Below are 24,803 nucleotides of genomic sequence, written 5' to 3'. Positions count from 1 at the left end.
CATACCCATATGTTTTGGTCATGCCCGGCACTACAGGGGTTTTGGATGGGGGTGACAAAGGTGCTTTCAAATGCAGTAGGAGTCCGGGTCGAACCAAGCTGGGGGTTGGCTATATTTGGGGTTGCACAAGAGCCGGGAGTGCAGGAGGCGAGAGAGGCCGATGTTTTGGCCTTTGCGTCCCTAGTAGCCCGGCGCAGGATATTGCTAATGTGGAAAGAAGCCAAGCCCCCGGGGGTGGAGACCTGGATAAATGACATGGCGGGGTTTATAAAGCTAGAGCGGATTAAGTTCGTCCTAAGGGGGTCGGCTCAAGGGTTCACCAGGCGGTGGCAACCGTTTGTCGAATACCTCGCAGAAAGATAGACGGAATGGGAAAAAGAAGGCAGCAGCAGCAGCCCAGGATCGGGGGGGGGGAGGTGGGCGGGGGAGGAGGAACCAGAAGGACTCTCAGGGTTGTTAATATATACTGTATAGTATGTATAGGTCGTTGCTACAGATAATTATATATTGGACTGTTAAATTATATTTTTGGAGAGTGTTACTTGTGACAAGGCAGTTGCCAATTAGGGCTAGTTTTCATTTTTGTTATTTATTATTTATTCATTTTTTGTTTATAAAATAGGTCATTGTTATTTGTGTTGTTATAATATTGTGTAAAGGATGCACAATGTACTGTGTTGGTTGACCAAAAATTTTTAATAAAATATTTAATTTAAAAAAAAGAAATAAACCGACATTGTTAAAAAAAAAGATGTTCTGGTTGTTACCTCATTGCTGTTGGCGGGAGTTTGCTGTGCACATATTGGCTGCCACATTTCCTACATTACCACAGTGACTACACTTCAAAAATATTAATTGGCTGCAAAGCATATTGGGACATGGGGAAGTTACAAAAAGCACTAAATAAATGAAAATTCTTTCTTTTGCTTTCTGCTGCTGATGAATGGGCTGTACAGCTGATTAAAATAATTTGAAAAGATGTTTGTGGCAATGTCTTTCACTCGCCCTACAATAACTACACAAATAATAAATCACATGTAAGTTGGAGAAAGAGGACAGCACTAGAATGTGGAGAGTGAGTGAAAGGAAAAGTATGGGTGCTTCTGGACCACGCAGTTTCAAGATTCTTTGGAACACCAACAATAACCACCAGATATACAGCATCTTTATCAAAGTAAAATGCCTCATGTGCTCGAGTAGCAGAGTGATGTTGGGAATGGACGTAAAGTGGCAATTGCTGATCAGTTTTACAGAGCAATGAGCAAGACACCTAAATCCAATGCTTGGTCGCAAAAATCAAATGAGTTCATATTTGAGAAAGCAGTTGAGGAGAATGGGGGTGGCATATGTCTCAGGAACAGCAAAGGAATATAGTTAACGCAACAGAAAAAAACCCTGTGTATATATTTTAAGTACTAGGGAATCTCCTATGGCCTTGCTCAGGTGACAGTCAGAATGGTACATCTAGTGAGCGATTGTTGTAACTGGCTGAGATAGGCTACAGTGCCATCTATGGAACAAAAACAAACAATAGTTTTTTTAAAACTTTGCAGACTGAGTTTACTGCACCATCCTGCAAGCAAGTAAGAATAATCAGTGGTACTGTTAATTGTTAGCAAATCAAACATAGCAGAGGTTTCAATTATTTTTATACTTTTTAAACAACTTAGCCCATTTAAAATGGCATCACAAATTCTCCAAGGTTTATGCTTCATATTTTTGATAGTTCAGACCAAAGGAATTAATTTTATAATAATCTTTATTGTCACAAGTAGGCTTGCATTAACACTGCAATGAAGTTACTATGAAAAGCCCATAGTCGCCACATTCCGGAGCCTGTTCGGGTACACGGAGGGAGAATTCAGAATGTCCAAATTACCAGATTTACCAGAATGTTGCCTGGTATGGAGGGCATTAGCTATGAGGAGCGGTTGAATAAACTCGGTTTGTTCTCACTGGAACGAAGGAGGTTGAGGGGAGACCTGATAGAGGTATACAAAATTATGAGGGGCATAGACAGAGTGGATAGTCAGAGGCTTTTCCCCAGGGTAGAGGGGTCAATTACTAGGGGGCATAGGTTTAAGGTGAGAGGGGCAAGGTTTAGAGTAGATGTACGAGGCAAGTTTTTTTACGCAGAGTGTAGTGGGTGCCTGGAACTCGCTACTCCGGAGGAGGTAGTGGAAGCAGGGACGATAGGGACATTTAAGGGGCATCTTGACAAATATATGAATAGGATGGGAATAGAAGGATACGGACCCAGGAAGTATAGAAGATTGTAGTTTAGTCGGGCAGCATGGTCGGCACGGGCTTGGAGGGCCGAAGGGCCTGTTCCTGTGCTGTACATTTCTTTGTACCTAACAGAACGTCTTCCGGGACTTTTTGTGGGAGGAAACCGAGCACCCGGAGGAATTCCACGCAGACACAGGGAGAACGCGCAGACTCCGCACAGACTGTGACCCAAGCCAGGGATCGAACCTGGGACCCTGGTGCTGTGAAGCAACAGTGCTAACCACTGTGCTACCGTGCCGCCCTACAGAAAGATATGAGTTCAGGACTAGGGCTGGGGGAACTTGAAAAATTTTGGCCCGGTGGGCTGGAAGAAGGGAAGGACGCAGCAGAACAGCTGATTGGATAGTGACAAAAGTCCACAAGTTCCTCATACCTGCTGCTGAAAGTGAGGGTAGAAGAGGCAGGAAAGAGGACCTTTCAGACAGATGGTTCAGAAAACATATTTTAAATGCAGGGCGCCTGCTGTGAAGTTCATTTTAGTTGTCTTGTCTGAAATATTTGCAATTTATATATCCATCCAGCTTTCTTCTCATTCTACTGTAGAAAAATGTTCATACTTCTTCTTAGTCCAGCATTTTTTGCCCATCTTATTTGCTCATCAGTAAGGCTGAATCACTGCTGTCCCTGAGATGTAGTTAAACCCACAGTGCTGTCAGGGAAGGAATTCCAAGATTTTGACCCAGCAACAGAGAAGGAAGGGCGATATATTTCCAAGTCAAGATGGTAGTGACATGGAGGGGAACCTCCAGGTGGTGGTGTTCCCAGGTTATCTGCTGCTCTTGTCCTTCTAGATGGTATTGGTCATATGTTTGGAAGGTGCTGCCTAAGGAAACTTGGTAAGTTCCTGCAGTGCATCTTGTAGATAGTACTCACAATTGCCACTATTAGTGGTGGAGGGATTGAACATTTGTTGAAGGGGGAGCAATCAAGTGGACTGCTTTGACCTGGATGGTGTCGAGCTTCTTGAGTATTGTTGGAGCAGCACTCGTCCATGCAAGTGGAGAGTATTCCATCATTGCAGTGTAAATGTAAGCCTACTTGTGACACTAATAAAGATTATTATTATTACTGTGTCTTGTAGATGATGGACAGACTTGGGAGGGGTTCAAGTGAGTTACCTGTTGCAAGCTTTTGACCTGCAAGGGTAGCCACGGTATTTAAATGGCTAGTCCAGTACAGTTTCTGGTCAATGGTAACCCCCAGGATGTTGATAGTGGGGATTCAGCAATGGTAATGCCACTCAACGTCAAGGAACGGTGGTTAAATTCTCTCTTGTTGGAGGCAGTAATTGTCTGGTACTTGTGTGGCGCGAATGTTACTTGCCACTTGTGAGTCCAAACCGAAAAAGTGGGTTGCTGGTCCATTTTGGGACATTTAAGAGTCAATCACATTGCTGCTAAGCATCAATGGTAACTTTATAATAACTAGAAAGCAGGTCTTAATTTCCTCGACTCCGTTTGTGTGCAGTAATCACTTCAACAACACAGTGCCACCCATATCCCTTTTATATATTGGTGCAGTCTATTTATTATGAGTGCAATCTATTAAAAAATTGAAATCCCAATTCCAAGGTGGAGCTCAGTGGGATAGACAGCTGGTTTGGGATGCAGAACAAGGCCAGCCACGTGGGTTCAATTCCGTTCCGACTGAGGTTATCCATGAAGGCCCGCCTTCTCAACCTTGCCCCTCACCTGAGGTGTTAGAATCCTCAGGTTAAAACACCACCAGTCAGCTCTCCCCCTCAAAGGGGAAAGCAGCCTATGGTCATCTGGGGACTATGGCGATTTACCTTACTCGAGATCTTGAACTATTTCCAAACAATTGCTGTGGGTCTGGAGTCACACGTAGGCCAGACCAGGTACAGTTTCCTTCCCTAAGAGACATTAGTGACCAAGTTGGGTTTTCATGGTCTTCGAAGAACAAAGAAAAGTACTGCACAGGAACAGGCCCTTCGGCCCTCCAAGCCTGCGCCGACCATGCTGTCCACCTAAACTAAAATTTTCTACACGTCTGGGATCCGTATCACTCTATTCCCATCCTATTCATGTATTTGTCAAGGTGCCCCTTAAACATCACTATCGTCTCTGCTTCCACCACCTCCTCTGGCAGCGCGTTCCAGACACCCACTACCCTCTGTGTAAAAAACTTGCCTCGCACATCTCCTCTAAACCCTGCCCCTCGCACCTTAAACCTATGCCCCCTAGTAATTGACCCCTCTACCCTGGGAAAAAGTCTCTGACTACCCATTCTGTCTATGCCCCTCATAATTTTGTAGACCTCTATCAGGTCACCCCTCAACCTTCTTCGTTCCAGTGAGAACAAACCAAGTTTATTCAACCCCTCCTCATAGCTAATGCCCTCCATACCAGGCAACATCCTGGTAAATCTCTTCTGCACCCTCTCTAAAGTCTCCACATCCTTCTGGTAGTGTGGCGACCAGAATTGAACACTATACTCCAAGTGTGGCCTAAGTAAGGATCTAAACAGCTGCAACATGACTTGCCAATTTTTATACTCAATGCCCAGGCCAATGAAGGCAAGCATGCCGAATGCCTTGACTACGTTCTCCACCCTTTCAGTGACCTGTGGACCATCATTAGACTTTTAATTCCAGATGTTTTATTGAGTTTAAATTCCACTATCTGCCGTAGTGGAATTTGAACCCCGTCCTCAAGACATTACCCTGGGTCTCTGAATTTAGTCTAGTGACAATACCACTGTGCCACTGCTTCTCTTACACCACCCCAATCCTCCTCTCACATATCTGGGGGCAACCTGTAATTCTGGTCGACTCCAAAAAAAACTTGGAGGCACCTGATCTTTCCAATCAATTTCACTCCCTCTGTTTTCTCAATATATAACAAGCTTCATTTTCATGTTGAGTTGGATGACACAAGGGCGGGCATTATCACATGTAACGTACAACATCTTATTCTGATGTTAGATGGAGCTGTGTCTATTTAAAGTCACAAGGTTTGAAAAAGTAGCTCTCAGCCCTTTATAGTTATTGCACTATTTCCTACGTGTACAAGAAGTGCTTTACTACAAGCTATATAATAAGTGACTGCCAGAGGGAAGAATTTGGCTGAGTAGTTATACTTCAAAGCTCTTTCTCATCCAAAATAAAAACAGGAAACGTTATTCAGAAGGGCCAACAAATTCATCAGACTCTGAATAGATACCGATAGTCAGGCCACTCGAGCAGTTGTCTTTGGGTCATCGCATGGTTTCCACACACACAGGGTGTAATCGACTGCACATACACATGGCCATTAGAACTCCTGAGGACATTCAGCTACATTTGTAAATCGGAAGGGGTTTCACTCTCCATGTTCAAGTTGCTTGTGAACACCAGAAAAACATACTACAGGAGTCATGGACAATGTTAAGGTGTTACCTTTTTAAGTGGATGCGTGTATTTTCTTACCCTCAAGTGATTGAGTTAATTTAAAATAACCCAGAACCCATGTTTTTGTTTTTTAAAAATGAAGGTTTGTTTATTTCTCACACTTTCCCCAGAGGTTAATGAAAATTTAACATCAGTCACAGGATTCACCCACTCCATCACACACACCAAAACTAGATACTGTTGAAGGTGAAGCAGTCTCTATTTCGGCAAAGGTCTGATGTTTCATAGTCATGTTTTTACTTTAGCTGAAGTGAAGGTCTTGAAAATGCAGAGATTTCTCTGTAGCTGTGACCCTAGAACTGATCTGCCAGAGGTTGTTTTCACAGGTAGGCTTGAAAATGGAACAGGCGAGAGCTTAGAGGCTTGGTTTCTCCTTTAAGAGATCTTGCAAGGTGTTACTTTGCTGCCTAACAGGCTGCAGTGGTCAGTGGCTTTCTCTCTTTCCCCGATGGAATTATATCTGCATCCCTAAAGATATCTCAGAAAAGCAGTTTGAATTGTGTGTGCTACATCTTTTGCAGGGAACCAAGATGGTCATTGTATCATGTGACCTCACAGTTAGGTCATTGCCCCAAGGTACGGTGGTCATGTAATTAATTTTGAAGTCTTCTCCCACTTATGTTTTTTTAGGCAGCAATTACATTTACATTTTTACAATGAAGATGTTGATAGAGTTTTGTTTAGCCCCAAGCTAAAACAGCAGTGAATCAATATCAGAAAGGGTATATTTTTCCTCTTGAGAGATAAGATGATTTAATCTGCAAAAAATGTGTCTAGTCGCTCTGAGGAACCAACTTAAGTTCCGGTTTTATTTTTGTTTAATGTACTCTTTTAAAAATGTGTTTAAATGATTTACAATATTATCATGCAGGTACTGCATCATGACTCAGGTGTGCTTGTTTCCCAGGGAGCAGCCACAACACGTACATCTTAAGGAACTCCCAGCTGCCACAGCTATTTTAGGCCCCTTGTCCAAGTGCTAGATTGGATGCTGGGTGACGAGGGCTATCCCCTCAGAAAGTAGCTCATGACACCAGTACGCCATCCCTAAAGCCCTGCAGGAGTATTTCGACACTGCACACTGCTCAACAACTAGTTCATAACGTGCTTCCAGTGCCTTGAGGCCAGCAGAGCTTTGCAATATATGAGATTTTCTAGGATTGTTGTCACCTGCTGTGCCTTGCATCGATCTGTTTTCCCCTCACCATTGTTCCACCACCCCATCCAGGCCATCTGTTCCCAGTTGTCTTGTGACACACTGTTCAACTGTTTGCCATTCAGACATTCTAATCTCTTTACATGCCATTATCAGCACCCTTCTTAGCCTTGATCACTTCCATTTAAAATCCCTTTGTCTTTCTATCCATGACATCTTCCTCTATCCAGCCCCACTGCTCCACGCCCCTCCCCCACAACAGTATAAATCTGACCCTATTTCCAGTTCTCTCCAGCTTCGACAAAGAGTCATCCAGACCCAAAACGTTAGCTCCCTTCTCTCTCCACGGATGCTGTCAGATCTGCTGAAACTGTCCATTATTTTCAATTTTTGTTTCACGATTACAGCATCTGCGGTAATTTGCTTTTATCTTAGTGTTTAATTCGCTGTCATTTCTCTTCCAGGAATGCCTACCTTGAAGTAGTAATGCTCTTCTCTTTGACAGGATTTCTGTTTGTCTGGTTTTGCTCTGTCCAACTTTTTTGCTTTCCATTTCCCTACTGGTGTTTGACGAGGCGTTAACCAAAACTTGCTTTCACAGCCACATTTTCCTTGTCTCCAACTTACTCCATGTGGATTCCAACTCAAAGTTCCACCCCTCATGGTTTGAATCCACCCAGGATTACAGGTATCTCCAGGAGATACTTTGTTCCTTAGACTACTGTTCCTGCCGCATCGAAATCCACGCTCAGCGCCAAATGCGCATACTCAATATCTCTCTCCAGCAGTGATGACTCACCCTATCTCAAAGCTGTCCATGTCCGCAGTTTCATTTCATTTCTCGTCTCATCCCACGCCTTAACAAGAAACTTTTTTCTTCCTTTCAGGTGTTAAAAGAACTCAAGCTCCAACTTGATACCAATGCCCATCCAGGACACTCCACCCCTTCTCATCCCTCAGATCCCATTGTTTCTAACCCCCGCCCTTGTAGTAGATTCACCATACCCTCTGACCTTCCCCTCTCTGAGACAGAACTGCTGCACTCAGCAAAGGACTCATATTCATACCCTTACACCACACCTCAATGAGTTTTGGGCTCGACACGATGCTAAACTCTTCTTCCGCCACCTTTGTCTCCGTGCTCACTTCTTTGGGCAGGAGTCCACCCCTTGTTCAACAGGTCCTTTTACCTGCCTCCAGTATTCTCCCTCCAGCTGGACTCCCCCCTGCCACATACCTGCCCTTTATCCTTTAATTGAGCACTGTCTGCATGACATCGACCGTCCCTCATCTCACCAGCTCTAACCTATCTCCTTCTGAACTTGCTGCATTCCGCTCTCTCAAGTCCAGCCCTGACTTTATCATCAAACCTGCTGACAAGAGTGGGGCAGTTTTTGTCTTGACTACTGACCTCTACCTTGCAGAGGCGGAGCACCAACTCTCAGACACTCCCTCCTATCTCCCTCTGGACCATGACTCCACCAGCAAGCATCAAGTCATTGTTTCCAGTACGGTCACTGACCTCATCTTCTCTGGAGATCTTCCCTCCACAGCTTCCAACCTCAGTCTCCCAACAACAGACAGGTCACTTCTACCTCGTCCCTAAAATCCACAAACACGACGGTCCCACTTGTCCCAGTTGGCCCATCGTGTCAGCCTGTTCCTGCCCCACCAAACCCATTTCTTCCTGTTTTGACTCCATCTCTCTCCTTTTGTCCAATCACTTCCCACCTACCCTCGCACCTCCTCTGATGCCCTACATCATATCAACAACTTCCAGTTCCTTCAGCCCTAACCGTCCCCTCTTTACTGTGGATGCCCAATCCCTCTATGCCTCCATTCCCCACCAGGATGGTCTGAGGGCTTTCCGCTTCTTCCTCAAACAGAAGCCTGAACAATCCCTATCCACAACCACTTTCCTACATCTGGCTGAATTTTCCTCTCACTGAACAATTTCTCCTTTAACATATTATCTCATTTCCTCCAAACCAAAGGTGTGGTTGTGGGTACCTGCATGGGTCACAGTTTTGCCCGTCTCTTTATGGGATATGTGGAACATTCCTTGTTCCAGTCCTACTCCGGCCCCATCCCCAACTTTTATTGGTACATCGACAACTGTTTCGAGGCCACTTTATGGTTCCATCTGGACCTGGAAAAATGTATTTATTTTGCTTTGAATTTCCACCCCTCTATCACCTACACATAGTCCATCTCCAACAGTTCCCTTCCCTTCCTTGACCTCTCTATCTCAATTTCTGGGGTTAGACTGTCCACTAGTATCCATTACAAACCCACCGACTCCCACAGTTGCCTCAACAACAGCTTTTTCACCCCACATCCTGCAAGAACTCCATCCCATTTTCCCAGGTCCTTCGCATCTGTTCCTATCATGCCATTTTCCAAAACGTGTTTACATTCTTCCCTAATCGTGGTTTCCCACCCACTGTGGTCGACAGGGCTCTCAATTGTGTCCGACTCATCTCCCACACCTCTGCTCTTGCCCCTTCCCCTCCCTCCCAGACCCAGGATAGGTTGCCCCTTGTCCTCACTTTTCACCCCACCAGCTCCCGGTGCCCCTTGTCCTCACCTTTCACCCCACAGCCCCCACATTCAAAGAATTATCATCCACCAGTTCCGCCAACTCTAGCATGATGCCACCACCAAACACATCTCCCCTCACTCCCCCGGTCAGCATTTCACAGGGACTATTCCCTCCGGGATATGCTGGTCCACTCCTCCATCACCCCATCACCTCACCCTCTTTCCATGCAATCTCAAAGATATAACACCTGCCCCTTTATCTCCTCCCTGCTCACGAGATAAAGGGAATAAACACTTTTTTCAAGTGAGGCAGCGCTCCATGTGCACCCCCTCCAATCTTGTCTACTGCATTTGCTGTTCCCAATGCGGTCCGCTCTACATTGGAGAGACTAATGGCCGGCTGGGTTGCTGCTTTGGAGAACAACTTTGGTCTGTCCGCAAGCAGGACCCAGACCTTCCTGTTGTTTGCCATTTCAACTCACCGTCCTGCTCCCATAAACACATGTCTGTCCTTATCCTGCTACAAATGTTCCAATGAAACTCAGCGTAAACTGAAGGAACAGCAACTCATTTCCCAATTAGGCACATAACTGTCTACCGAACTTAACATTGAGTTCAACGGTGGTGCAGCGGATAGCACTGCTGCCTTACGGTGCCAAGGACCCGGATTCGATCCCTGCCCCAGGTCACTATTCATGTGGAGTTTGCACATTCTCCCTGTGTCTCGTGGGTCTCACCCCCACATCCCAAAGATGTGCAGGGTAGGTGGATTGGCCACGCTAAATTGCCCCTTAGTTGGGAAAAAAAGAATTGGGTACTGAAAGTTTAAATTAATAAACAACTGAGTTCAACAACTTCAGACTCTGAACGCTCTCCTCGATCTTCACCCCATTTTTATTTCTATCAATTTATTTTCAATTCTTCCATCGATCTGCTTTTCCATCATTATGTCCCTCCCCCCCCACCGCACCCCACTTGGGCCATCTGTTCTCGGTTCCCAATTGTCCTTTGACACCTGCTTACCTTTGTTCTGTCATATGGCGACACAGTTAGCGCTGCTGCCTCATGGCGCCAAGGACCTGGGTTCGATCCATTCCCAGATCACTGTCCGTGTGGAGTTTGCACATTCTCTGCATGGGTCTCACCCCCATAACCCAAAGATGTGCAGGGCAGGTGGATTGGCCACACTAAATTGCTCCTTAATTTAAAAATAATTTTTCAAAAGAAAACCCTTTGTTCTGCCATTAATATATTCTGATTGGGGTCAGCATGGTAGCATAGTGGTTAGCACAGGTGCTTCACAGCTCCGGGGTCCCAGGTTCGATTCCCGGCTTGGGTCACAGTCTGTGCGGAGTCTGCACATTCTCCCCGTGTCTGCGTGGGTTTCCTCCGGGTGCTCCGGTTTCCTCCCACAGTCCAAAGATGTGCAGGGTTAGGTGGATTGGTCATGCTAAATTTTCCTTAGGTTAGGTGGGGTTACTGGGTTATGGGGATAGGGTGGAGGTGTGGGCTTTAGTGGGGTGCTCTTTCCAAGAGTCGGTGCAGACTCGATGGGCCGAATGGCCTCCTTCTGCACTGTAAATTCTATGATCTCTTAATGTGCCACTATCAGCACCCTTCTTAGCCTAATCACCCCTATTTGCATTTTGTTTGTCTTTCTGTCCATGACATTCCAGTCCCACTGCTCCACCCCACAACAGTATAAATCTGACCCCAATTCTAGTTCTCTCCAGCTTTGACAAAGAGTCATCCAGACTCAAAATGTTAGCTCCCTTCTCTCTCCACATCACTTCTCGCACTCAGTGACCTTGGTCAATCAGTTTGGAATGTTTATGGGAAAGCCAGCAGATGCTGCGTTTTTATTCCCTCATTTCCCCTTTTATTTTGCTTACATTTTTGATCCATGGACAGTTTATGGACATGTGTCTTCAAGGCAGCCTGTATCTTTAATTCAAGCAGAAGGAAGCAGTGGCCAGTGCATTTAATTCAAACAAAAGATTCTAGGGGGCTGTGCTGTTTTAGACCAGTAATTGCAGACTGACCAGTATCAGTGATGACTCGGTTTGATTGATTTGACTGATGGCCAATGAATTGGTCCAAAAGGCTGTGGGCTGCCCGGTAACAGGTGGTGATTGGTTCTGATCCCACTGGAATGTTTTCAGAGTCATCATGAGATTCCAGTTTTGTTTCACTTTTGATTCTGCAGCCTGGATGAAGGGATCAACCAACTCTCCACAAAGATCCAAATAATTCTCTACAGATGGCCACATCTGGGTTTCGTTCTTGAGACTGCAGAGGCCTATAGTCAAACGTCGAGCTGAAAGCAAGGTTTGATGTGAAATAAAGTGGCTTTACAGAAAGGTATGGGCCCGAATGTGAACCTTGAGCTGAAGGTCCAGTTTGATAAGAAATAAATTGGATTTCTGGAGGCGGGCACGAGCTGAGTGGTCGCATGAAAGGTGCCTCTCTCTTGGGAATCTCTTAGCAGGCCTTTTTTACCTGTCAATCGGATATGAAAATGCAAAGAAATCCTCCCAACCTCACCCTCAACTAACCGACCAAAATGCTGTCAAGCCAGCCACGGATCTGGAAAAATAGTAAAAGTCGAGAAAGGAAGACCCCCAACCTCAGAATGGGGGGCACGCGGGGCAAAGCAGAGCGGAGCATCGCGGTCACCAACACAAACGTGGGTTCACCCAGCGATGAAGCAGTTAATGGAGCTTCTCTCAATGGAATTGCAGAAACACGGGGACTCAATAAAAGAGAACCTTATGTCAGCCATGAGGTTGGCTATAGAAACTACACTGGCCCCCATAAAGGAAATGATAGAAAGAACAGACTGGAGACCCAAGAAGCGACGGTGTGGGACCTGGAGAAAACAGCCACCAACCAAGGTGAGCAGATCGCCTCACTCGAAACCAAGGTGGTAACAACCCAGAAAGCGCACAACGTGAATGTCGAAGATCAGGAGAACAGGTCCCCTCGAAAGAACTAGAGAATTGTCAGGCTACCAGAGGGAGCAGAAGGCAGGAACCTGACAGAATACGTCGCAAGGATGCTTGGAAAACAGGTCAGAAGGAAGGCTTCGTCAAACCCCCAGAGCTGGACCGGGCCCACAGCTCACTCTACTCTGGCAAAAGCCCAAGACAGGAGATCGACCACAGGCGTGAATGATAAAACTGCACAAGTTTCAAGATAAAGAGTGGGTGCTTAACTGGATGAGGAACATGCGATCGTGGCGGTGGGAAGGACGACTATGGCAGGGCCTACACAAGATCACAGGCTGTAAAGCAAGGCCAGGCGGAATATCTGGTGCTGGAGCATCCCTGCCCGGTGATCTGCACAAGTTCTATGCCCACTTTGAGCAGTCAGCCAATGCATCACCCGCCCCAACAGCCCTGGACACACCCATACCCACTATTACAGCCTCAGAGGTAAGAGCTATCTTCTTGACAGTGAATCCACGGAAATCGACGGGCCACGACGGAGTTCCTGGGCGAGCACTCAGAGCCTGCGCAGCCCAGCTGGCGAGTGTATTTGCAGATATCGTCAACACTTTACTCCTCCACTCTGAGGTCCCCACCTCCGTCAAGAAGATCACCATAATACCTGTATCAAAGAAGAACAAGGTAGCCTGCCTCAACGACTACCGACTAGTGGCCTTGATGTCTGTTATCATGAAATGCTTTGAGTGGCTAGTCATGAGACGGATCACTGCCAGCCTCCCAGACAATCTCGATCCACTGCAATTTGCCTGTCACTGCAACCGGTCCACAGCAGATGCTATCTCCCTGGCTCTACAATCAACACTCGAACACCTCGGCAAGGACACCTATGTAAGACTGCTGTTCATCGACTACAGTTCCACCTTCTACACCATTATCCCAACAAGACGAATAATCAAACTCTGCAATCTTGGACTTGACCCCTCCCCTGTGCAGCTGTATCCTTGACCGCCTCACCAACAAACCGCAATCTGTCAGGATAGGTAACAGCACTTCCTCCACAATAGTCCTCCAGACCGGGGCCCCGCAAGGATGTGTGCTCAGTCCTCTACTGTACTCCCTATACACACATGACTGTGTGGCAAAATTTAACTCCAACTCAATCTATAAGTTTGCGGATGATACGACTGTGGTGGGCCGTATCTCAAACAACGATGAATCAGACTACAGGGAGATAAATCACTTGGTTGCATGGTGTACCGAAAACAGCCTCTCTCTAAATGTCGGAAAGACCAAGGAACTGATATTCGACTTCAGGAAGCGTAGCACGACACACACTCCCGTCTGCATCAATGGCTCCGAAGTGGAGATGGTCGATAGCTTTAAGTTCCTGGGGGTCACTATCACGAACAGACTGTCCTGGTCCACTCACGTTGATGCAACAGTCAAGAAAGCCCAACAACATCTCTACTTCCTATGGAAGCTAAAGAAATTTAGCATGTCTGCATCGACTCTCACAAACTTCTACAGATGTGCGATAGAGAGCATCCTATCCGGCTGCATTACAGCCTGGTATGGCAACTGCTCGGTCCAAGTAGAAACCAAACGGGAGAGTACAAAAGGAGCTGCTCCCAGGGGGGGGGAGTCACCACATTGCTCAGCAGGCTAGTAAACAGGGGGGTGGGGGCCGCAGCACACCTCCCGAAAGGGAGGGAGCGCCTGGCAGGGGGGGGGGCAAAACTTCAATCCGGGGGACGGGGTAATTGGAGAGGGGCAAGGCGGGAGCAGATAAGGGGGGGGGGGGGGAAGTGGAGGATAGGGGTACACGGAAAGGGACAAAGGGGTGTCAATTAGGTGCGGGGGGGCTGGAAAAAGGGTGCAGAATGCTGTTCAACATGGTTGCACATGGAGACAGCTGGAAAGAGGAAGACAATGGCAGTCATCTGGGATGGCCCATGAACAAAGAGAAACCCCGGCATATAGGGGCACGTCCACGAGGCAAGTATGGCTGACCACACATGTTTGGGGGGTGGGGTAGAAAACAGAAACCCCCCATCAGGATAGTCACCTGAAACGTGAGAGGACTTAATCGACAGGTGGAAGTCTTTATCCATCTAAAAAAGCCTGGAGGAAGATTATGTCGACCTTCAAGAGACACACACCTGAGGGAGAAGGACTGACTGAGGATAAGGAAAAGCTGATAACACGCCTGATAAGCATGTCTGACACGAGGAAAGTGGCCATACTGTTTAGCAAGAGGACAGCCTTTATAGCGACAAACACGGTGACGGACCCAGGGGTATGATAGGTGATGGTAGCGGTAAGCTTTAAGGGACACCAGTGGTACCTGTAACTATAAACATCCCAAACTGGGACGACACCGACTTCATAAAAAATAACAATGGCGGAGACCATCCCACCCATCCCTCACCCCCACCCAGGTCTTTTTTTGAAAAAATGTATTTTATTACAAATATGTATCAAAACAGATTACAACACAAACACCCAAGGAAACTACTTCCCAGTAATCAACTATACAGTCTGTACAAATTTTTCTCCCTTATTCACACTCTTTCTCCCCCCCCCCCCCCCCCCTGCTCCCACCTCTGCGACGAACGGCTCCTCAAACACGGTCACAAACATCCCCCACCTTTTCTCAAACCCCTCTGCAGAGTCCAACTCTAATTTTATCTTCAACCGCAGGAAATCATACAGGTCACCCAACCATGCCGCTACCCCTGGTGGCGATGCCGACCCACTCCGTAAAATTCACCGTCGTGCAATCAGAGAGGCGAAGGCCACGACATCGGCCTTCCCCCTCTCCATGAGCTCCGGCTTCTCTGAAACCCCAAATATCGCCACCAAAGGGTCTGGGTCCACCTCCTCCTCCACTATCCTGGCTGAGCCTGCGAACACTCCTGCCCAGAATCTTCCCAATTTTTTGCAACCTCAAAACATGTGTGCATGGTTCGCTGGCCCCCTCCCACACCTCTCACACTCATCTGCTACCCCTGAAAGAACCCACTCATTCTCACCCGAGTCATATGCACCCTGGGCACACATGACAGTGGCTAGGATGAGCAAGTTTTTCGGGGTAGAGGACAGGTGTGCGAGGTGTGCGGGAAGCCCAGCAAATCACGTCCACATGTTTTGGGCATGCCCAAAGCTTAGAGGGTTTTGCTAAGGCAATGTCCACGGTACTAAAAACACGGGTGGTGCCGAGTCCGGAGGTAGCGATCTTTGGAGTGTCGGAAGAGCCGGGAGTTCAGGGCGCGAAAGAGGCTGACGTCTTGGCCTTTGCCTCCCTGGTAGCCGGGAGACGGATCTTGTTAATGTGGAGGGACTCGAAGCCCCCGAGTGTAGAGACCTGGGTTAGTGACATGGCTGGGTTTCTCAGACTTGAGAAGATAAAGTTCACCTTAAGAGGGTCAATGGTTGGGTTCACCCGGAGGTGGCACCGTTTGTTGACTTTCTCGGAGAAAATTAAAATGTCAGCAGATGCAGTATTCCAAGGGGGTGGGGGTGGGGGGGGGGGGGAGAAAGAGGACTGGATTGTGTTTTATGGTTGTGGTGTGTGACGATTGGGATGGGGTGGAAATGTTTATTATACCATGTTTATGTCATTGTTATTATTATAAAAACTTTCAAATACCTTAATAAAAATATATATTTTTTTAAATTGTAGTCTTTCTTGAGCGTTTCTTTTAAGTTAATAAATATTCTCCATTAATTGATTGCAAGACTGGGCTGTTCCTCGCTGGTTTGCATATCTTTCCTCACATTATACCAAATTGAATATATGCACCCGGTGTTTCAAATTACCCCTCTGGGTTTTGGGATCTCCTCGCCTTTAACATCAGTGGGGTATCTGCATATCTTTGGTTTGTGGGGGTGAACCCAAACAGATACGAGGAGAATGTGCAAACCCCACATGGACAGTGACCCGAGGCCGGGATCGAACCCAGGTCCTCGGCGCCATAGTCATCCATAAATGTAACCTGTTTGAGGAATGATCAGCAACATTATATCAAGAATGTTAATGCCATCATGGACAGCATAAGCTCCATGCAGGCGGGGAAGGCACCGGGACCCGACGGATTCCCGGCGGACTTCTACAAAAAAATCCGCGACAGCACTGGCCCCTCACCTGCGGGAGATGTTCAGACTCGCTGGCCAAGGGCACTTTGCCACCCACGCTAGCACAGGCCTCAATCTCGCTGATACCTAAGAACGATAAAGACCCAACGGAATGTGGGTCATACATACCCATCTCACTGCTGAACGCAGATGCCAAAATACAGGCCAAGATTCTAGCCAAAAGACTAGAAGACTGCGTACCAGAAGTGGTCACAGAAGACCAGACAGGCTTTGTCAAAGGTAGACAGCTTACCTCAAACATCAGGCGCCTGCTGAACGTGATAATGACCCCCTCCGGGGAGAGAACACCAGAGGCGATCGTCTCCCTAGATGCAGAAAAGGCCGTCGACAGAGTCGAATGGAAATACCTCATAAGAGGTACTGGAGCGGTTCGGGCTTGGAACAGGATTCACCTTCTGGGTAAAACTCCTATACAACGCTCCCATGGTGAGCGTACGGACAAACAACACCAACTCCCGATACTTCCAGCTGCACAGGGGCACCAGACATGGATGCCCACTGTCCCTGCTGCTGTTCGCACTAGCGATCGAGCCACTAGCAATTGCACTCAGAGCGGCAAAAAGCTGGAGGGGGATCCGAAGGGGTGGCAGAGAGCACAGAGTCTCACTCTTTGCAGATGACCTGCTCCGCTACATCTCGGACCCACAAAGCAGCATGGACGGAATCATCGCGCTCCTGAAAGAGTTTGGCACCTTCTCGGGCTACAAACTCAACATGAGCAAAAGTGAGATCTTCCCGGTACACCCACAAGTAGGTGGGGCAGCAATAGCGGGACTGCCATTTAAACAAGCCCGACTCAAATTCCGCTATCTGGGGATCCAAATAGCCCACGACTGGAAAGGGATCCACAAATGGAACCTCACCAGTCTGACGGAGGAAGTAAAAAAGGACCTGCAAAGATGGAGCACACTGCGGGGAGAGTACAGACGATCAAAATGGACGTGCTTGCCCAGGTACCGCTTCCTATTCAGAGCCATCCCGATTTACATCCCCAAGGCCTTTTTCAAAGCACTCCAGCAGCCCGGTGGTGATAGCCACCCTCCAGTCCTGGAACCAGCTATGGCAGCAATTTGGCCTGACCAAAATGTCAGACAAAGCTCCCATCTGTAACAACCATAGGTTCACACCAGCACTGACTGTCAGTGTCCCCTGATCCTGTCTCCACCTTTTGAAGGTGGAGACAGGACGGAGGGACACTGACAGTCAGGGACCTATACACCGACGGCAGGGTTGCGACACTGGACGAACTGACGGAGAAATTCCAGCTAGCCAGGGGGAACGAGCTAAGTTACCTGCAGCTCAGAAACCTCCTACGAAAGGAGACAAGGATTTACCCACAACCGCCACGACAGACATTACTGGAAGAGTTACTGGACACAAGCATATTAGAGAGGAAACTGTAGCGACATGTACGACCGACTGGTAGAAGTGGCCGACACCGTACTGGACGCAACAAGAAGGAAATGGGGGAGGACCTGGGGATCAAGCTAGGGTGGGGACTCTGGAGCGAAGCACGGCATAGGGTCAACTCCACCTCCACCTGCGCAAGGCTCAGTCTGACGCAACTAAAAGTGGTACATAGAGCCCAATTAACAAAAACCCGTATGAGTAGGTTCTTCCGGAGGTGGAGGATAGATGCGAACAGTGCCAAGGGGGCCCGGCCAACCACGCCCACATGTTCTGGTCCTGCCCCAGACTTGTGGAGTACTGGACTGCAACCGGACAGCCACAGGAACAGAGAAAAAGGAGAATACAGGTGGAGGACGGGAGGGCCGGCTGAAGCGTCAGCGTGCACGAGAAGACAACGGCGGCGAAATCCGATCGGGAGAAGCGAGGGGCAACACCGGCACCAGACCCTCGAGGATTGCACTCCGGAAGTGCCTCACCGGCACAAACGGATGCCTACTTACATATTTATAGATATATCATATCCTGTGTACATAACGGCAAAATATACTCTGTGCAAAAATCCAATAAAAAACATTTATAAAAAAAAAATGTTAATGCCAAGTCCCCAAGCTTATGACGACAAGTAAATATTACCTTATTTGAACCTCCAGTTTAAAATCAACCTCCAGTTTAAAATCAGACATTATTGCTTCTGTACAGCATTTCCCAGGATGTTATTTAGCTTGCCGTCATTTCGGTGTTTCATCTGCTGCGCTGCTTTGGAGTGTCTTAGTTTGTGCTCACATGATTATCATTCTTTCCCTTTGATACATGTTTTTCCAGATCTGTTTATTTGCAATGAATTTTAAAGTTTCAATTTCCTCTCAATCTTTTGCTGCTTTACTGTGCATTTACCATATTATTGCCGTTAACCTGCATATGTTAAAAAATAACCTGGTTTTCAATATCAGTTCCCTTTCCACCAAATAAAAAACTCACCAATAGGACCAGTCTCTGATAGTTCTGTCTGAGCTCCTGTAGACTGTCCGATGGACTTGCACCCAGAATTTCATACCAGTCCTTTTGAAGAATATTTGCAGATGTCATTTGACAGGTGGTTTTCATTTGAGTCTTATTGGAATCTTTAAAGGAGAAGCGTGATAGCAATTGATTTTGGTTCTTGTGCATGTAATTATATAGATTGACAATACAGACAACAAACATCCTTATAAAGGAATAATTCAAAGCAGAATTACGATAAGCAAAGAAAAAATAAAGGGATTCCATTTATTGCAGAATGCTGCAATAGTTGAGGGGAGGAAGATAGTTTCAGGTGCTAACAGTGTATTTCCTACAGAATTGGAATCCCCAATGAGTACCAAGATTCAGCGAACAAACGGCATCAGTTTCACCACTTGCTTATTCTTTTCCAATTTTTCATTAAATTATCTCTATTACCAAATCGTGCATAGAATAGCCTCGAGCAATAAAATTTGTACGATAAAGGCCATTGAAGTAAGTAGTATAGATGCACTTAAGAGGAAGCTAAAAAGCATACAAGGGTGAAAGAAATAAACAAGGAAAAACAGGAGCGGCTTGATTGGAGCTTAAACACTAATATGGACTGGTGGGGTCATGTAGCTTGTTTCTATGCCGTATGCTATATAATCCATTCAGTTCTTCTTGCTGGCTGATTTTATAGAGTCCCATTCCCCTGCTTTTGCCCGGTGTCCTTTTATATTATTCTTCACTGTACCTGTTAACATTTTGAACACCATAATCAATTCAATGTCAATCACCACTTGTGATAATTTACTCCATATTCTGAGCTGGAAAAACATTCCTTCAAATCCCCTCCCCAACATGAATCTAAAACTTAACTTAAGATTCAGCATCTGGACTTTGATTTATCCATCAGTAAAAATCTTCTACATGAACATGTTTAATGATTTTATTGTTCTGAACATCATCAAATTGCACCGTCAATTTTCGCAATTTTGTGGACAAGCAAATGTAGTTGTTCCAATCTTTCCATGAAACTCAGAACAATCATTCTCTAATCTAGACAGTACAGTTAAGAGAGTAGTCTTTATTTTATGACTTTTTCTGGCAATTACTGCTGCAACATAGAGGTTAGAAAAAATATCATCTGATGTTTCCTCATTCCAGTCTGAATTCTGAAGAAGGGGAATCATACTGACTCGGAATGTTAACTCTGCTTCTCTCTCCATAGATACTGCCAGATCTGCTGAGCTTTACCAACAGTTCCTGTTTTTATTTCCTCACTCCAATTGGTGTTGTGTAACATATTAATCATTCGTCACAAACATGTGAGGTATACGCCAGGACTAATTTCAGTGTACAGAAATATTGGGTTTAGAGTCACTGACTCTCTTCACATAATTCAGAACAAGGCCATCAGCGTGGCTTCATTTCCCATACCAGCCTCCCCGAACAGGTGCCGGAGATGTGGCGACTGAGGACTTTTCACAGTAACTTCATTGAAGCCTACTTGTGACAATAAGCAATTATTATCATTACTATTTAATTGCAATTGGAAATTCAAATCTCACTACACCATAGCAAAATACAAATCACGTTTTCTTTTTAAATTTAGAGTACCCAATTATTTTTTCCAATTAAGGGACAATTCAATGTGGCCAATCCACCTAACCTAACCTGCACATCTTTGGGTTGTGGGAGTGATACCCACGCAGACACGGGGAGAATGTGCAAACTCAACACTGACAGTGGCCCAGAGCCTGGATTTGAACCCAGGTCCTCAACCATGTAGGCAGCAATGCTAACCACTGCGCCATCATGCTGCTCTAAATCACATTATTAACTTCAGATTTTAAAAAAGCTATTGAAGGAAACTCTAACTGAAATGATATTTTGCAAGTGTAATTTAAAATTGCTCAAACAACCCGGACATGAAGATATGTTTTATGAATGGATTGCCACCAAAAAGAGAATATAAAAATTGTTATAAAATGCTGGAAAGGGCAGCATGGTGGCTGTGGTTAGCACTGCTGTCTCACAGCACCGAAGACCCGGGATCAATCCCGGCGTGGGTCACTGTCTGTGTGGTGTTTGCACATTCTCCTCATGTCTGTGTGGGTCTCATCCCACAACCCAAAGACCTGCATTGTAGGTGGATTGGCCATGCTAAATTGCCTTTTAATTGGAAAAAAAATCAATTAAAAAAATACTGGAAATACTCAATCGGCCAGGCAGCATCTGTGGAGAATTGTAGTTTTAGGACATAGTATATTTTGATACCAGGGTGTAACATATTAAAGGTTCTGCAAGCTTTTTAATTGCAACACTAAGTTAACAGTTGTATTCTGAACACTACACACCCATAGAATCCCCAGAGCAGGAGGTCATTTGGCCCTTTAAATCTGCACTGACCCTCCAAAAGTGCACCCTACCTAGGCCCACGCCCCCGCCCTGCCCCCATAACATCACCTAACCTGCACATCTTTCTGACACTAAGGGTCAATTTAGCATGGCCAATACAGCTTTTCTGCACATCTTTGGTGTGTAGGAGGAAATCAGAGCAGCCGGGTGAAACCCATGCAGACACGGGGAGAACGTGCAAACTCCACATCGTCACCCACGGTCAGAATTGAAGCCGGGTCCCTGACGCTGTGAATCAGCAGCGCTAACTGTGCCACCCATGGGCTTTAATCGTACATCCAAAGATGATACCATACCTCACTTTGTTGCTCGAGAATTATAGCATTGTCCTACTGATCCACTTGCATTCAGGAGAGTTGCAGTCTTCAGTGGCGCTACAAAGAGAAGATAGTCAGCAAAGATCGAGAACAGAAATAACTTTTTTTTAAAGTTTACACAGCAGCAGATAAAGCAACTGATGTAGCACAAATTTACCTCAATGGCCAATGTGAATAAATTTCAGTTGAATTCTCCAAGTGGCTTATTCATGAATATTTCAGGAATTTAACTTCCCTGAGAACTGACCAAAATGACGATAACAAAGATTTGCATGGTGTCAGGACGTCCCTAAGCATGATGCAATTAATAAAGTACTTTTGAAGTATAGTCACTGTTGTGATACTCCTATACCATCATTAAGCACCTTAATCTACCCTAAAAAGGATGGGTAGACACAAGCACGCTGTAATTCAATCATTCATTCACTTTTGGAGGCTCTGTTCAGCATTTGAGTTGATAACCAGGCTATTAATATGAAGCAAAAATCACTGCCACCTATTTTGGAAAATAAAAGGCTGTTAAATTAGTTCAATTTTGGGACTTCCGGTGTGGCCTGTAACGGAGTAGTTGCACGTGTGGGAGCTCCCACCGGAGATCGCTGTATAAGGCCTTTTGGAATGCAATGGAATTCACACCCAAAGTTTTTTTAACTCGACGGTTTAAGTGTCCCACAGTAAGGGGATGTGCAATCAGTACCGAACTAGGCAACAAGAAGAAAACAGCTTCAAAAGTGGAGGCTTTGCGTGGCAGAGGTGATAACAGCGCTAGGGGCCACCCCACTAACCGTTGAAACCGTAGCTGTGGAACTGCAGACACTGTATGGAGAGCTCTCAGGAGACCATGAGAAGGCAATTGAGGCGGCGATTTCTGCGATTCGAGGAGCCCTGGCTAAGGTGGACAAGGTAGGGAAGCAGTAGGGTGCGGAGTGTAGGAAGTAGGGGTTGCACTGTTCAGGCAGAACGACCAGATCACTTCTCTGGAGGTGGAAATGGAAAAGATGGTGGCCGACAATAAGAACATAGGGTGTCATTGCATGCAGACAATCTGTTGCTGTATGTGATGGACCCTCTCTCCATTGCAGAGATAATGAAGCTGCTTGAAATGTTTCGTTCCTTCTCAGGTAAAAGCGAATGCTTTCCGGTGACTCTCCCAAGGAGGAGAGCCGACCTGGGGAAGTTATCTTTTCACATGGCTAGGTCCAGTTTTCGTTGTCTGGGAGTATGGCTGGTCCATGAGTGGGCCTTGTTGTCTGGGAGTCCGGCTGGCTCATGAGTGGGCCTTGTTGTCTGGGAGTCCGGCTGGCTCATGAGTGGGCCTCGTTATCTGGGAGTCCGGCTGGCTCATGAGTGGGTCTCGTTATCTGGGAGTCCGGCTGGCTCATGAGTGGGTCTCGTTATCTGGGAGTCCGGCTGGCTCATGAGTGGGTCTCATTGTCTGGGAGTCAGGCTGGCTCATGAGTGGGCCTTGTTGTCTGGGAGTCCGGCTGGCTCATGAGTGGGTCTCGTGGTCTGGGAGTCCGGCTGGCGCGTGAGTGGGCCTTGTTGTCTGGGAGTCCGGCTGGCTCATGAGTGGGTCCCGTTGTCTGGGAGTCCGGCTGGCGCATGAGTGAGCCTCGCTACGGAAGTTAGATTTTGGGGACTTGGTTAAAATGGTGAAGGATGACCTAAAGAGTTGGGATAACCTCCCGCTGACTTTGGCGGGGAGGGTTCAGGTCGGTAAGAATGAATATCCTCCCAAGATTTCTATTTTTCTTTCAGTGCCTTCCAATTTGTCTTTCAAAGTCTTTCATTGTGGGAGTCAATAAGATGATCTCATTTTTTGTTTGGGTGGCAGGACACCACAGGTTTTTACAAAGGGATAGGCAGTCAGGGAGCCTAGTGTTGCCCAACCTGTTATACTGCTATCCAGCAGCGAACATTGTAACTGTGCAGGGTGGTATAGAGGGACTGAGTCCATGTGGGGGTGGATGGAGAGGAATGACTGTAAAGGCACCAGTGTGAGAGCATTCGGCACGGCTCCCCTTCTGTTTTGTCTGATGAAATGGACTGCCAATCCGGTGGTGGTGGCGACCTTGAAAATATGGGGACGGTTTAAACTGGGTGCTATGTCGGTGCTGGACCCGATTTGTGGAAACCACTGTTTTGTGCCGCAATTTTAGATTCGCCCTTTAGGGCTTGGAGGGAGGAGGGGTTAGAGCAGTTTGGTGACTTGTTTTTAAGTGGTAGGTTCTCTAGTTTTGAGGAATGGCTGGAGAAGTATAAGCTTCCTAAAGTTAATCATTTTCAGTACTACCAGGTGCAAAACTAAGAGGTTGGTTCATTCCCTTTGGTACCACCTCCTTTGTTGATGTAGAGTTCTCTCGGTGGTTGATGTAGGGGAGGAAGGATGCTGGAGATCTATGGTCGGCTGGTGTCAACGGAGCAGGTCCTGTTGGACAAGATTAAAAGGAAGTGAGAGGAGGATTTGTCCAGGAGTTTGAGGGAGGGGTCTGGAGCAAGACTCTATATATAGTCTACCTCCATTTCAGGGAGTCGTCACTGTCAGATGCTGGGGAGGGGGGGGGATGCAGGAAAGAGGTATAGGGGATTGGTTGTTGCTTCTTTTGGATTTAGGGGCAGCGTGCAAGGGCTTAAATACTGTTTACTTTTGTATTTATATGGATGTAAAGATGGTATATTGAAAAATTTGTGAATAAAAATATACTTTTTAAATTAGTTCAATTTCACAGACCTTTTTCCTTCATCTAGCTTGCAAGATAAATATGCACATTTTTCTAAAATTCTATGAGTTTTATACATTTGCAGCCAGAGCAACATAAAATCTAGTACATACTTCAAGAAAAGAACTTGCCCACTTACTCCGTATTAACACTGTGTGTTACAGGGCTGGTAATGTTTACCTGAACCAAAGAATTAGCCATTTCTACGTGTCCCAATGGAAACTGAACCAGTCATCCATTCTCCCTTCATATTGTGACTTTTAAGCTTGTTGCTCCACTCACACTTGAGTCATTTGAGGGTTAGCTTCAATCAGAATCTCTCTCTTGTTATGTAGGCGTAGTAAGAAGTCTTACAGCACCAGGTTAAAGTCCAACAGGTTTGTTTCGAATCACTAGCTTTTGGAGCACAGATCCTTTATCAGGTGCAGCACGGTAGCATAGTGGTTAGCTTCACAG

The 24,803-nt window shown here is 46.3% G+C and overlaps 1 protein-coding gene across 2 annotated transcripts in view; it reads right to left on the bottom strand.

The window, feature by feature from the left end:
* Positions 1-24,803, bottom strand: part of dnajc24 (DnaJ (Hsp40) homolog, subfamily C, member 24) — a 159,095-nt gene that overhangs the window by 106,546 nt on the left and 27,746 nt on the right. For both annotated transcript variants that reach the window (XM_072466245.1, XM_072466244.1), the window contains exons 2-3: positions 21,607-21,684; positions 18,887-19,029 (exon numbers count right to left, since the gene is read on the bottom strand). In XM_072466245.1, coding sequence (XP_072322346.1) covers positions 18,887-19,012 — 126 coding nt within the window. In that variant the 5' untranslated portion in view covers positions 19,013-19,029; positions 21,607-21,684. The remainder of the gene's footprint in view (positions 1-18,886; positions 19,030-21,606; positions 21,685-24,803) is intronic.

This window comes from Scyliorhinus torazame, chromosome 10, assembly GCF_047496885.1.
Source record: "Scyliorhinus torazame isolate Kashiwa2021f chromosome 10, sScyTor2.1, whole genome shotgun sequence".
Taxonomy (NCBI): domain Eukaryota; kingdom Metazoa; phylum Chordata; class Chondrichthyes; order Carcharhiniformes; family Scyliorhinidae; genus Scyliorhinus; species Scyliorhinus torazame.
This window is presented reverse-complemented; position numbering and strand designations above follow the sequence as displayed.